Raw genomic sequence first — 16,351 nt, 5'->3', positions numbered from 1 at the left:
CTTTAAAAAGACAAGGAATTGTTCCCATTCTATAACTTTTGTCTATCATGAGCATACACACACACTCAGACACTCAACATACACACCATAGCTGAGTTGTGCAGTGAATAGACTACTAGGCCTAGAGTCAGGAAGACTCATCTTCTTGAGTTCAAATAAAGCCTCAAATACTTATTAATTACATGACCCCGGGCTAGTCATACAACTCTGCCTCGGTTTCCTCAATTTTACAATGAGCCGGGAAAAAATGGCAAACCACTGTAGTGTCTTTGCCAAGAAAACCCAGACTGAACTGAAACATGGAAATCTGATTGAAATGACTAGGGTATTGCTCACACACACACACACACACACACACACACACACACATCTTTCTATATAATACATATGTATGCACACATCTATCTTTCTATTTATCTATATAAAGAGAGAGAGATAAAGAGGGGGAGAGAGAGAGAGAGAGAGAGAGAGAGAGAGAGAGAGAGAGAGAGAGAGAGAGAGAGAGAGAGAGATAGGTACAGAGAGAAAAGAAACACACATTTGGGGGCAGGGGGGAAATATTATTCTAGCTAAAGAAAATACATGTCCCTTACCAAGTTGTCAGCTTTTTCAGGTTGTACTGTTGGCATAGGTTGACTTGGACCATAAGTTGGAAGGTTGTTTTCATCTTCTTTTCCAGGAGATTTGGTAGGTGTTTGTATTCCCATCAGACCTTCTTCATCTGTTGTATCCTGAAAAAAAGAAGCAATTGCTATCATTTATCTTTTTAACATGTTATCACATTGCATGGAGACAAGTCTTGGAATATCACAATCTGTGAAAAATTCAGATTAGGGATTAAAAACAAAGAATTGCACATAAAGTTTGTTATCAGAAAGGTTTGAGAAAGAAAGAAAGAAGAATGAAATAAAGACAGAAAGGAACAAAGGAAAGAAAGAAAGAAGGGAAGGGAAGAAAAATGGAAAAGAATGAGAAGCAGAAAAGAAAGAAAAATGTGAAAGAAAAAAATTGGAGCAAGTTTGGTTCAATCACATGGTAAGAGTTGTCAGTGATATTGATTCAATGTCAAGGGCCCAAATATGTTGTCTGGATCCTTTATGGCAGATTAACAAGACATAGAAAAGAGTTATATAGGATGGTAAATATAAATGGGTTTTAAACTGCATTAATAAAATCATAGATCTAATGTAATACTGAAGTGTAAGCTGCCATGATTCCAAGTCAAGAAAAGTCAGCTAGCATTTATTTATCACATAATGCTTGCCAGTCACTGTGCTAATGAAATTAGTATAAAATTCAGGCATATCTAGCAATTTTTATTTTAATAATAGCATTATTTTCACTTTATCCTCACAATATCCCACAAAAAAGTCAATACATGTTCCAACTTCCAGTAGGTATTGGGAGTTGAAGAAAGGGATGAAGGAGGTAAGACTCAAACTCAGAGAACTATGAACTATCATCAATGATAAGCTCATTGGAAAGTAAAGCACTATATGAAATTTGATAGATGGAAGTTTTATACTAAGAAATTAAGTTAATCATTTATATGTATCAATCTACATTATGATTAAATTCAAGTATAAATGAAATTACAAATCTAGGCAAAATTTGTTCCATGTTTGGTACTCCAGAGAGAGAGAATGAGAGAGCAGCAGAGCAAGAGTACAGTGTGGTTTCCTATAATTCTGTACTATACCCAGCTCAGAGCTATAAGCAATTCTTTGACACCTCCAAAGATGTCATTTTGGGGGGCATGGATGCTCATTTCCTCTATCATCACAGATCATGTTTTTGAAGGTTTTATGTATTGCCTATGTAAATTGCCAAAAACTTCATCACTGGTGGCCAACCTTCTGGCAATGAGTATCCCTATCCCCCCAAGTCTTGACTTCACAGAGCTGGTACATGCTTCATCACTGGGTCTATAGTTGGAGTTTTTCTATGTTATTGTGCATCATTAGTATATAACATTGAAGAACTGAGATAGAATCATCTGTAGGTCATGAGGAAACATCAGATTAAGTTGAGCAAATTGACATAATGTTTTCAGGGGACGATGGTATATTCAATAAGGTTGAAATAAGTAAATGAGTTGCTCCCTACTGAACTGACATATTTACTACTCACATTTTCTCCACTTATTTCAAGGAGCTCTTCATTTCCTGAACCAGTCTCTGCCTTTTGGTCACTATCAGTAGCATTATCCTTTTCTTGTATATCATGAATGGATTCGCCAGATCCTAAATTAAAGAAATGGTCATTCTATTATAGAATAAAGATTAGGTGAAAATCAGTTTGACATCTCCCATGGGACATACACTCTCACAGGACTCAAAAGGTCTAGCTGACTGTTTAGTCATGAGGTTGCCTGGAGACTTTATTGTCATTCTTATCCCTTAAAGGCTGCCAAGCACTAAAGAGTGCTTCAAGCCGTCCTTCTTTAACCAGTAAAGTGGGACTTGGACTAGTAGGTTATTCTTACTTCTTATATCAAGTTAGAAGGAATTTTAGAGTTTATCTATTCCAATTGCCTCATTCCCCAGATGATGAAATCAAGACCCAAAGAGGAAGTAATTTGACTAGGGTCACATGCTAATTATTCTAATCCCACTAATTCTTCTATAATCTTTTCTCAGTATAAAATATTAATATAACTTGTTGAAATGTGAAAATTTCAGTCAAATAACTTTTTGGGGGGGTAGGACTGATTACATAATTTAAAATAATTGGTTTAGCTGGTTCATCAAAATGACTAGTCATTTTGGCATCTAACAGTCTTAATTTCATTCCTAACTCTTCATCCATATGATCAACTCTGACAGGATTAATATCTCTCCTTACCTAGGAGACCCTAACTCAATTACTCCCCTCTCCTACCCCTCAATCTTTTTTTCATCTTATTTATTCATCAAACATTTACTGAGTCCATGCAAGTCCTTAAAGATTAAATAAAAACTAGTTCCTACCTGCATGGAGCTTAGGGGGAAAGGAAATGTAAATGCATAAATAAATTGAGATGAGAGAGAAATCTATTCCTATTGAGAATGGAACAAGAAGCTGGGAAACAAAGTTTAATAAAGAAGATCTCAGTTGAGCAAAACCTTAAAGGATGGCAATCTGTCACCAGGGGAAAATGGGAATTGGGTGAGAGTTCAAGGGAAGTCTTCCAGGCATATGTAAACAGTATGAGTAAAGTGCAGAGATGGAAATAATAATAACTAGCATTTATATAAAAATCTAAGTGAGGTTTAAAGTTACTAGCTTATAGGTGAATGACATAATTCCAATAAGACTTTAGACACACCTTATATAATAGTACTTATTATATCACTAGGATTATAAGTTGTACAAAAGTCTTAGTGGAGTTTTTACCTTAATATCTTATAGCTTAATAACTAATACCTAAAAATTTCACTAAACCTTATATAAATGCTAGTTACTTACAGTATTGGAGTTGCATAAAATATAAAAGCCCTAGTCAAGTTTTGAGATAATAATATAGTAATCAATAGCTTAAAACCCCACTAAGACTTTAAAGACATCTTGTTACAAATGCTAAATATCATCATCATCATCATTTTTATATCACAAGGGTTGTATAAAAGTCTTAGTGAAGTTTAATAGCTTCCTATCTTATAGCTTAATAACTAATAGCTTAAGGCATCACTAAGACTTTGAGGGCATCTTGTATAAATGTTAGTTATATTACTAATATAGAACTTTAATGGTTGTGAAGCTCTTAACATATGTTAACTCATTCAATATTCACAGAAAAACAACCCTGTAAGGTAGACCCTCTTACCTACTCCTTTTTACAGATGAGGGAACCAAAACAGAGAGCCTCAAATGACATGCCTAGAATTACTCTAGAACCTGGAGAAAAATTGAACTGAGGTCTTCAGACTTCAAGTTCAGGTCTCTAATCATTATACCATTTAGTAGCTTGGTCCCATTTCATGGGGAAATCAGGGCATAGATAAGAAAAGTCTGGGAAGATGGTTACAGGTCAGAAAATGGAGGCTCTTGAAGATCAGACTACGAGTATAGACTTTAATCTGTAAGTATTGGGAGGATATTCAAAGATTAACTTGCCTATGATTTTATTGAAATGTTTCAAAATATATTTTCTCTGTACAACTGCATTTCCTTGTGTGAACTTGGGTAAAACATTTAACATCCCATGAGCTTCAATTTTCTCATCCGTAAAATGGACAGATTAGACTAGATGGTATCAGAAATCCCCTTCAGGACCAGAGCTCTAGACTTATGTTCCTTTGGTCACTACTATCTATTCTCTCATGTGTTAAATTATAGTTTGAGTTCAAACTATTCTATCCCCAGCAAAGTTCAGTAATGACAGGATTGAGTCATAGGTCAAAATCTTGAACAAATCAATTGCCCGTCTCAGAGTCAGAGCTTCATCATTTGTAAAATGATGAAACTAGGTTAGATGGTCTCTAAAATCTCTTCTAGCTCTAAATCCTATTAATTAACTAAAAATTAATAATGAATTATTAATATAAATTACAATTTTAATTATTACAAATTACCTAAGTACAAATCATGTAATTGCTCTCTAAAAGAAACCCAACTGATTGTGAGTTTGAGTAACTATCTTAAAAACTACTAGATTTTCATACATCCATGCAAGTCTATCCTTTAAGGCTTTGCTCAACTGAGGTCTTCTTTATTAAATTTTGTTTCCCAGCTTCTTGTCCCACTCTCAATAGGAATGAATTTCTCTCTCATCTTTTCTATAGCACTGTGTTCATCTGTAAGCACTTATATTCCAATCTGTATAAAATTTATCTATGAATTTACAACCTCTTTTCCCCAAACTCCATGCAGGTATGAACTAGTTTTTATTTAATCTTTGAGGCTTCCTCAGAGTCTTCAAGGACTCATGGGTAGAATTCTTTGTGATTAAAAAAAAAAGCTTCAGAGTACAAAATAAATTAAATAACAGGCCTTGTTCTGAGTTGCTTGAGTCTGTATGATTGGTGTTGGTGATCTTAAGACCATCCTCAGCCTTAGGGCTATCTTCACTCTTAGGGCTCTCTTCAGCCTTAGGGCTATCATCAGTCTCAGGACCATCCTCAGTCTCAGCATCCCCTGAGAGCTCCATTTCCTTAGACTCAGATGGTGTTGTTGGAGGTTCTTCTACTGGTTCTGCTTTTGTTTCTTTGGGCTAAAAAAGAATCTAAAATTATTTTCTTAGAAATAAGTGAAGGAAACATCTTTCAATAGTTTGGAAAAAGAAAATACACCCAAAACATGCCAATTCAGTCAAGAGTAAACTTGTTCACCTACAAAGGGGGATATCAGAAAAGAGATTTTTATGAAGACCTGAAGATAGACTTGATTTTCTTCTAAACATCCTCATTTAAGAATCCATTCTATTTAATATATTCAAATGATTATTACTGTCCTATTTACCACTGCAAAAATTTAGAACCAGATGGCATCTTTGGGAATAAAGTAAGGCAATGCCAGTCTCATTTATCGTATTCTTTGAAGCAACATGTGGGTATGTGCTTTATAAATTAGAAAGCATTAATTATAGAAATGTTTTGTTGTTGTGGAATCATTTCATGTCTGATTCTTCATTAGCCCTATTTGGAGTTTTCTTGGCAAAGATACTGGAATGGTTTATTATTTCCTTCTCCAACTCATTTTATAGATGATGAAACAAAAAGGGTTAAATGACACAAAGCTAGTAAGTGTCTAAGACTGGATTTGATCTCAAGTCCTCTTAATTCTAGGTCTGGGGTTCTATCTAGTGTACCACTCCACTGCCACTTTTAGGAATATAACATATTTATTATTATTATTTTATAAGTATTTTATTAGGAAGTTTCCTCTCCCTAAAGCTCCTTATACCAGTGAAATCATAGGTCCAATCCCTCTCCCCATCTCCTTAGGATTCAATACCCTTTTGATAAATGTTTGTTGACTGACTCAGTCTGCCAAAATAGTGACAAAACACAATAACACAAGGAAACTCATATTTATGACTTCAGTGTTATCTTCCAGGACCCTTCACTCCCCCAAAGCCCACATGCTAAATCAATTTTTAAATATCATGTTTATATTTCCATAGCATCTCTCAAATCCAAAATTTGCTAGCAAATGTTTAACAGCTACCTATCCAAAAACCACACTCTTAAGCTTAATCTACATAATTAACATTTTTCAGTCATTTTCTAAGTCTAGATAACCAATAAATCAAGCCTCAATTTGGAGCATTTTTCTATTTCTGTAGCATAAATGCTCACACTTAAAATTTAACAACCACCTATGGAGAGCTAATAAGAACTAACTCCTGCACAAACCTGTTTCCATCCTCTTCTCATAACTCACAAAATCATACCTTGGTTTAGATCCTCATTACCACTTGTTTGGACTACTGCAATAGACCCCCTAATTGGTTTCCCTGACTCAGGTCTCACCACTCTGATCTATCCTTTGCACAGCTGCTAAAGTAATTTTCCTTCAGGGAAGGTCTAACCTTATCACTCCCCCATTCAATTAAATCCAGTAACTCTTCATTGCCTCTAAGATAAAATATAGCCCTATGTTTGCATTTTAAAATCCATCACAATATGGATACTCCAAATATCTTTCTGGTCTCATTATATATTACTCTATAGTCAAATGATCTGGCTATAATACTGTTTCTCACAAACATCTCAGTCTCCCATCTCTAAGCCTTTGTTGTGGCTGTCTGGCATGCCTGGACTATACTCCCTCCTCATCTTTGCTTCTTAGAATCCCTTCTTTCCTCCAATATTCAACTCAAACAACAACTAAATGATCCTCCAATATCCTAATGCCTTCTTTCCATACTATCTTCAATTCATACACACACACACACACTCACACACACACACACACACACACACACACTCACACACCAAATACAATATACATTCACATATTTGTGGCTATATATATATATATATATGTATGTATATATATACACATTCTCTGTGTGTCTGCCTATATCTCTCTGAATTTTTCTTCTCCTCCCACCATCCCTCTCCCTTACTGAACAAAAGACCTTGCCCTCATTAACACCATATGCCAACATTAACTTTTCTTTTGAGTTTCTGTTCTCTAAAATTGGGAAAAGAAATGCCTCAGAAAACATTTCTCAAGCTACTAGCCAACAAAGACTTGCGTCAATCCTCTTATGAGGAAATTCCTGTAATAATCTACTGAACTTTGGATGATTTCCCGTTTTGCTCAAGGACCACCTTCCCTCACCCTGAAATCAACAAACTCCCAATGGAGATTTCTACTCTTCTAAAGGTCAGACAGACTCAGTTTTGCACCTCACTCCAACTACCCATTCAACCAATTTCCATTCAGGAAACCAAAAGGAGTCATATGTAACTCATACTGAGAATCAAGGAATAGAACCAAAGAATTCAATGGATAGGGAAGCTATTTTGATCCCTTCATTTCAACTCAACAACCACAAGATGTACCCAGTGATGCTATATAATTCTCTTTCTCTTTCCCCTCACTCACCCCTAGTACCCCCAAACCTGAAAGCTCTGATTTTGTAATCAGGGAGTAAAGAAAAGAAATATCATGGAAGCCATGAAAATGTCAGTACTTTTGTAAGTGAGGTCAAAAGTCCTGGAGCAGGAGAAAAGAAATAAAATGATGGGCATTATCCAGGGATAATGATTCACAGGCATGATGGAAGATGGGAGAGGAGAAAAGGAAGGGAGAGGACAAGGAAGGACAAGGATTAATAGCTAGTGAAACATGGAAAATGGCAAATCATGGCTCAAGCCTGGGAAATGGAGACAAAGTGGGCAAGATGAACTAAGAAAAAAGGGAGGGGAAGAGAACTAAAGGTCACAATTAGGGCAAACAATAAATTTAATATATGTGAGAAGGACAGAGAAATAGAACAAAAAGTTGGGGGTCAGACAGTGGAATTTCAGAACAGCAGATGGTAACAATGCCCTTTTCTTTCTCTCTTGCTGTTGCACAAAGGTACAAGAAGCAATGAGTGTATTTGTCTGTCTGTCTGTCTTAGTTTTGACCTGGGGCTGGCCTTGTGGCTTTGACTCAAGACAGGCTCAATTAGGCCCAGGAGTCCTAATCTAATTCTGTTATATTTACCACTGTGTGTCTGTATTATTTAGGGCTATTGCTACAAAATGCCTCCACTATTTATAGAAGTTGTTTTCATGAATTTTCATATTTATACTGAGCTAGGAAATTTTCTCCAATTTCCATATGCTTTCAAGCCCTCATTAGAGGATAAGTAAGAAGATTGAACCTTCCTGGCATGAGCTTCTTTGCTCTCTTTTTATTCTTACCATCATCAACCTTTATTTCTTCATGTCTTTGTTCATAAAGAAGGATCCCTTCCAAAGCTGTTCCTTTTACCTGTATCTTTGATCTCATTTCCCCTTGCACCTCCAAGACCTTGATCCAGTGAATTCTGTCTCTCAAACACTTTAGCCTTACCACTGACTCTTTTCCAAATGCCTACAAATATATACAACGTTCTTCAATCCAGCAAAAGGACTTTCCTTCATCTTTCCTTCTCATCGTTACCATTCCTTCTCTCTGTTCCCTTTCACTACTAATTTTCTTTAAAAAAAAATACTCACCCCCTATCTCACTGCCCACTTTCTCCTAGAACCAAACTTCCTTCCCCAACATTCTACTGAAGTTACTCTCTCCAATAATTCAAGAGGCAGGCTTAAGCTGGGCTTTAAGGATGTGTAGAATTTTAGTGTCCATTGATGGTAATGGGCAAGATACAAGGGCAATAAGCAAAGGAGCAGAGATGGAAAAAAAAATTACATGACACCACAAGATTTTGTATGAATAATTGGAGTCCTTTTCCCTAGGACTTGATTGCCTTTGGCTGATATAACTACTTAGGGTTCCACAATGACATATAATAGGTACTTGATGCTTTTTGATCAACTGAGTACAGAAATGAAGAGATGGGAGAAAGCCCTAGATCCTTGCACTGCAACCTGATGCTCTACCAGTAAAATAATTAATTAATTAACCACTTACAGGAGGTTGAGTGTATGTGATGGCTTCTTGTATTTCAGCAACATCTTCTGCTTCCTGAAGACCACTGGTCTCTCCAGATGCCTAGGCAAAATCAAATGAAACTCATATACCATATGGAAGAGAAATAATTAACATGAGATAATAATGACAACCATATCCACCATAAAATATTAAGCCTGATTAAAAAGCAATAGCCTGCTTGGCACTTGTTTTTTAATGGTAAATTTAAAAATGCTGGTTTGAGAGAATGTTTCACTTTTAAATCAATTGTTTTGTTTGTTGTTTTGGTATTGGGTGATACTCTGTAAATAAATAAGAGAAAAGGATTTAAAATGAAAGTATAAGAAGAATCAGTGCATTTCAGTTATGTTTTTATTAAGTCTCATTTACAAAGCATAAAGGATTAATTAGTTTAATTCTTGCATGAACACATATGCATTGTATCTATTGTTATTTACTTTCATTCTAAAATCTAGTTGCACTTTTTTATGACTCTGGGGAAAATTGATGGAAAATATATCATTGCTAACCATCAACTGGTAAAGAATCTAGGATCTTTTAAAAATGCAGAAGTCATATGGTTCAACCCCATCCAAAGTAAAAACACCCATTTCTTGGTCATGCAACTTCTGCTTGGAGACCTTTAGGGACACAGAACTCATTGCCCTCATAAGCAACTCATTCCAGTTTTAGACGACTCAAATTCTTAGTAATTTTTTTCTTGAATTGAGATGAAATCTCTCTGTGTAAATTTCAGCTTTTAGTTGTTGTTGTATCCAGTAGAGTCAGTTAGAATAAGCATAGTCCCTCTTTCCCATGACAACTCTCAAACAATTTGAAAAATGCTGTTATTTACCTCTTAAGTATTCTCTTCTACAGGTTAAATATGTCAGGACCTTCTAACAAATCTTTGGAAGGTATATTTTCAAGATACCCTTGTCCTCTTCTGGACACATTCCTGGGTATCAACGTCTTTTCTAAATTATAGTTATTAGCAGCCTAAATGCTTGGCTCTCTCTGGCAACATTATGATCTTCTATTGATATGTAATTTCTTTGTACCTATTTGGAATCAGGGGAGGCATAATTTCTTATTATTTCATTTCAGCAGAACAGCACATCTTGGATAAGAGATAATAAAGACTCATGTAACTGGATTAAGGAGGCAGCTCTCTACTTTTAAGAAAGTAAACCCTCCTTGAATCAAACTGATCTGTCCCTTAAAAGGTAGTAACTCTCCCTATGAGCCCTCAAATTTGACATAGAATATGAAATGCTGTACCTTTTTGTCTCCAAAATTCAGGAGATACTGAGAAGCAAGCTATAAAGACTACAGTAAGAAGGCAAAGCTCTCAGATCTTTAGCCCTGTCTCCCAAGAGGAAAGAGTAATGACATAATACAGTGGTTCCTTCTTTTTGACAAGACAGAACAGCATGTCTTTCCCTCTTCTCTATTAAATAAAGGTGCAAGAGGGGGTGGCTAGGTGGTGCAGTGGATAAAGCACCAGCCCTGGAGTCAGGAGTACCTGGGTTCAAATCCAGTCTCAGACACTTAATAATTACCTAGCCATGTGGCCTTGGGCAAGCCACTTAACCCCTGGTTTCCTTGAAAAAAACTAAAAAATAAAAAAAATAAAGGTGCAAGAGGCAATGGATGTTTCTGTCTTTTTTTTAGTTTTGACTTGGGATGACCCAAGGAAAGCTCAATTAGACCCAGGAGATATAATTTAATTCTATTTTATTTACAGTTGTATGTCTGTATCTTTAGGTTACTGCTACAAAATGCATCCTCTATTTATAGAAACTTGTTTTCATGTTTTAATTGAGATAGAAAAATTTCCCAATTTCCATATGCTTGGGAAGTTCCCTTTAGATATAACTTTTCCCCTCTTGAACAAAGATGTTTCTGTTTATTTGGTGGGGCTCAGTCAGCTTCATATTCCATCTTCCACTACTTAAGGATGCTAAGAGTTTCTGACTTGTAGAAGCTTCATTGTGCTGGAGAAATATATGTCAAAAATTCAGTAGAAAATACAGGCATAGAGTCCTCAAAGATGGTAGTATCCTGTCCAGGGCATCTAGAATTGGATCCACAAACCAACAAAATCCTTAAAGTTTTGAAAAAAAACACCCCAAGTAGAGCATGGACCAAACCATTTACAGATTTTTCAGAGGGTTTCAATTTTTTTAAAGTGGAAATTGATCTGCTAGAAAATCAACCTTTGTCTGTGGCAGTAGCTTAATTAAAGTTGAATTAGAAAATATGGGAGTACTCACATATGGGTCATCATCTTCACATTGGTCCTTGGAAGGGTGGGGATCTGACTGAACAGTTAATTGTTGTATTGAGCCCTAAATGAAAAGAGAATTCGTGAATGATATGATATAAAAGAATGTGTGAATGACATGATATAAAAGAACCTTGGGGCAGCTAGGTGGTGCAGTGTTTAGAGCACCGGCCCCAGAGTCAGGAGTACCTGAGTTCAAATTTGACCTCAGACACTTAATAATTACCTAGCTGTGTGGCCTTGGGCAAGTCACTTTACCCCATTTGCCTTGGGAAAAAAAAGAAAAAGAACCTTTAGGATAAATGCCTCATATAACAAACATATACAAGATTTGCATAAACTTTTACATGATTTACTTGGCTATAGAGGATATTTTTCTTGTTTTCTTTGTCACAAGGGAGAGTTTAATTTGGAGAGAGTGAGTGAGAAATAAATACAATGTTAAAAAATGACACCCATAACACATATTTGTAAAAATAAAATTACTTTCCAGAACACATGAAAGTATTCAAAGTATTTAAAAGTTTTTATGATGCTCAGTCTTACATTAATTAAATACCAAGGGACAATCAAGCAGGCTGCACAGTGCTCATTTCTTCCTTGATAGTATGATTAGAAATATGTATTTATGAGAACATTTTACTCCCTTTGTAATGATTTATTAGGATAATTTATGAATTCATTCAGTTTTTAAGTACCTTATCAGGGTTACAATACTTTGTAGCTGCTATAAAGGAATAACTTTGAAAATTTATAAATATATCCTAGACTAAAATCTTATTTTGTTTATTTATCATAGTACAGAGCTGACTTTGTATTTGCCATAGCTTTGTAAGTATTGGAGGAAACTACCAACCTAGAAAGGTTTTCATGTAATTTCTTTGAGATAAGCTGTTATCCAGATACTAAGCAGAAGTTTAACTTCTAGATGATACATATACACACATATAAATATACATATATACATATATGTAACACACTCATGAACACACACACAGACACACAGACACACACACACCCTTCAGTCTTAATATATTTTATTAAGACTGGAAGTACAGTAGTCACTCACAGTCCTGAATCCACTGCTGATCAGTATTGAAGCTTTAACCCATTCAATTTCTTTTCTTTTCTTTTTTTTAAACCCATTTAATTTCTAATCTGGCCCAATTTACACTTCCCTCTTGGGGTTGTCTCATGGTCTTCCATGAGCCCCCTTCTGAGAACTTGAGAACTTGAGAACTTTGAGCTACTGATTACCTTTAGCCCTACTATAGCTCAAAGTTCTCAAGTTCAAACTATTCACTAGCCTCAACCTCCCCAGTGCAGGGATTACAAGTGTACCCCAGGTCTGTTCATATACATACAAACAGGGGCAAGAGGTATGAATGCTTTATCTGTAGTCAGAGAGCCTGGATTTGAATCCTAGCTCCTCCTTTATTATCGTGATGAATTTGAGAAGTCACTTAATTTCTCTATTCCACAGGTTGTCTATCTATAAAAAATAATGAATTAGACTATCATGCTCTTTAAGGTCCCTTCTAGTTCTAAATCAACAATCCTGTGATCCTAAAATGACATGATTGTAAACTGGGGAGGGAGAGGGTATAATTTAGTTTATGGTAGCAGTCTTATTCACAATGAGAATGACTGAAAGAAGGATCTAAACAACAAACTCTCGTTTCGTTTAGGGGATTCCTATTTGCTTCCTTTCCCAACCAATTACAAGAATGGACTTCTTCATCATGACTATAAGGAATCTCATCAACCTGCAAGATGGAATCAGTCTTAATTCTCACACCTCATTTTCACACCCTTTGCTCTACTGATTGGAAAATGAAGTCAGGAGCTCTTCCCCAAATTTACATTTAAGAAGGGCTCCCAGATCAGCCTTCTCTTTATTTCCCAACTGGCTTCACCTCTTTGGGATTTTCCATTATATTATTATGCTTGGCTCTCCCCTCTCCTTTCAACTTTCTTTTCTTTCTTGTCTTTCCCTGTTCCATTGTTAACTCCTAGAGAACAGGAACAGCTTACTTTCTTTGTATTTGTGTATACACACACACACACACACACACACACACACACACACACACACACACACACACAGAGTAGTGCTTTTTTCCTCTTAAAGCATTTCCTGGAATACTAATATCATTTTTAAAAAATGAAAACTTCAGAAAAAAGGCTTTTGCTCATTGGAGAAATGAATTATAAGGCAGAAATTATAAGACAAATTTTATAACAAGGTCTTGGAAAGGAAAGTATATGTCTCATTGTCAAGTTGTATATTATTTCTTGCTGCAAGCTGGATTTTATCTTCAAGTGAGGCTTATAACAAATTCACTGATGTGTGACAAAATTTGATAAGATTGAGATAACTACATACTAAATAATTTTAGGTATATATACCTCATATGTATATATCTACATATATGTATATTTTATGTATAAATGTGTATACTTTATGAACATTTTATATATATATTAGCTCATTTGAACACAGTATCTCATTGAATGTTGAATTCTATTACTATTATCTCCATTTCACAGATGAGGAAAGAAAAGCATAGAGATATGAAATGACTTGTCCAGGATCATACTACTAGTAAATATCTGAGGCTGGATTTGAACTTAGGTCTTCCAGATGCTATGGTCAATACTCACTCTATCTACCATAGTATATGCCTTCTTATGTAATTCTCTGCTGCCTATGTTTCCAGTGCTTATGGCCCTGCTCACTCTGTGTCTTCTCTTGCATCTCTACCTACCTTACTTTTTTTTGCTGGTCAGATTAAAGTCAGATTAAAATACCTTTCAATTTTTAATCATTTTTTGCATGTCTCAGTTTAACATTGTCTTTAGCCTTATTATCTAATGATGCCCTGCCACTCTTTTGAATTCATATTTCCTTAGTTGCTTCTCATTCCATCTTTTGTAGATCTGCTTTCTAAAAGTAAACTCCCTATTCAGTAAAAGTCACTCCTTTAGATCCTTCCAGCTTTCCCCCCTCATTGAAACTATGATTACACTGCCAAAATTGCCATTTTTAGATTCTCAACTCTCTTGAGACCTTCATACACTTGAATCTCCAGACTTATGACCTCAGATCTGTTCATCTTTCTTTTACAATCTTTAAATATCTATTTGATCCATCCTCTGAACTCTCTTCATGTTCTCCCAAGCTTTCTTTAGTTTTGAAGGCCAAGTCTAGGCAGTAGGAGAGGAAGACTTTCCGTTCTTGACTCCTGCTTATACACCCACCTCCAGGCTTAGTTTGGTTTTTCAATGACAGCACTTCTGTCAAGCTGACTCATAGAGTACTTGTTCTCTGGGATGCTGACCCTCTTTTTCTGAGAAAAGAAGGATCTGATCTCAGCTTAGGAAGAAGAACATCTCAGTTTGGTTGCTCACTACCTTGTACAGTAAACTCTGATGCTGTCTGAGTCTCAGTTTTCCCATATATAAAAAAGGCAAGTTCAATTGGGTAACCTATAAAATCTTCTTATCCAGTTCTTTCTCCCATGAAAGTAAGAGAGAAAATTAGAAGCCTCCTCTTTTTTGCTTCTTTCCATTTGTGGCTTCTCTCTTTAAAGATTGCCTAATGAATATCCAAAATCCTTGCCTACCAGTGGATCCTTATGAAGATCAAATGAGAAAGAATTCTTAATTTCCTATAGAATAACACCTATGCCATAGTATTACAGGGTCACAGATTTAGAACCAGATGGTTTGGGGTCATTTCACAAATGAGGAAACTGAAGCTAAGGAAGTAAGTAACTTATCCAAAGTCACCTAGATAATAAGTGATTGAGTTAGGATTTGAACCCAGATTTCATGAGGCTAAATCTAGTACTCTTTCCACTGAACCACATACTGATTATATTGTTATTATTCTTGTGATTTCTCTGTGAATTGAATTGGGTTGTCCAGTTCCTGATCATGTGCAGTTCAGGAGACTCTATTTGGGGATGATCTTCACAGTAGTGTGAGAGATGCTTTGAAACTCCTTTGCAGGGGTGGCTAGGTGGTGTAGTGGATAAAGCATGGGCCTTGGAGTCAGGAGTACCTGGGTTCAAATCTGGTCTCAGACACTTAACAATTACCTAGCTGTGTGGCCTTGGGCAAGCCACCTAACCCCATTTGCCTTGCAAAAACCTAAAAAAAAAAGAATTAAAAAAACAAAAGAAACTCCTTTGGTAACGTGTTAACTGGTACTTTATTCCAAAGATACATTTGTGTAAAATAATTTTTTTTATGATATGGCAGAAGAGATACCATAGTATCAAAGACCAAAGCTGGAGGAAACATCAGAGACTCTAGTTCAATAATCTTAGTCAATCAATAATCTACAAATATTTACTGAATATAGTGCATAGTTGCCACTATTCTTGACTGGGGGGAAAAGGAGAACAAAAGGGAAATAGTTTCTGCCTTCAAATTGTTTACAGTTATATTTGGGGAGACCAAATATGTAACTTGGGCTTGGCTCTTCTCTGACCTATATATGTCCAGATGAGTTCAGATTATATATTATATATACATAGTTTTTATATGTAATTAATATATTATTATGTTAATATTGAGTTATTAATAACATATTGATAAATATAAGCATATAGTTATACATAATATGTATATACACATCACATGACAAATAAATGCAAGGACATTTTGAGAAATAATGTTTGGTTTTTTTTAAGTTTTTTTTTTTTGCAAGGCAAATGGGGTTAAGTGGCTTGCCTAAGGCCACACAGCTAGGTAATTGTTAAGCGTCTGAGATCAGATTTGAACCCAGGTACTCCTGACTCCAGGGCTGGTGCTTTATCCACTGAGCCACCTAGCCACCCCCTTTTTGAGAAATAATTAATCAGCAATTAAGAGGATCAAGAAAGACTGCAGTTGGGGGTGGTGCTTGAGCTGTAATCTGTTGGAAATGCAGGATTTCAAGGGGAGGCATATTCCAGTTTTGAAGAACAGCCATAACAGGTGTGGTTACAGGAGAAGAAG

General features: G+C 35.8%; 1 protein-coding gene across 1 annotated transcript in view; it reads right to left on the bottom strand.

Annotated features, from left to right (window-relative positions):
* Nucleotides 1-16,351, bottom strand: part of COL15A1 (collagen type XV alpha 1 chain) — a 274,055-nt gene that overhangs the window by 191,144 nt on the left and 66,560 nt on the right. The window contains exons 4-8 of the mRNA XM_074196725.1: nt 11,334-11,408; nt 9,058-9,138; nt 4,972-5,191; nt 2,131-2,243; nt 594-731 (exon numbers count right to left, since the gene is read on the bottom strand). Of these exons, the coding sequence (XP_074052826.1) occupies nt 594-731; nt 2,131-2,243; nt 4,972-5,191; nt 9,058-9,138; nt 11,334-11,408 (627 nt within the window). The remainder of the gene's footprint in view (nt 1-593; nt 732-2,130; nt 2,244-4,971; nt 5,192-9,057; nt 9,139-11,333; nt 11,409-16,351) is intronic.

This window comes from Macrotis lagotis, chromosome 8 (genome assembly GCF_037893015.1).
Source record: "Macrotis lagotis isolate mMagLag1 chromosome 8, bilby.v1.9.chrom.fasta, whole genome shotgun sequence".
Classification (NCBI taxonomy): Eukaryota; Metazoa; Chordata; class Mammalia; order Peramelemorphia; family Peramelidae; genus Macrotis; species Macrotis lagotis.
Note: the sequence above shows the minus strand (reverse complement) of the source record. Positions and strands in the feature narration are given on the sequence as shown.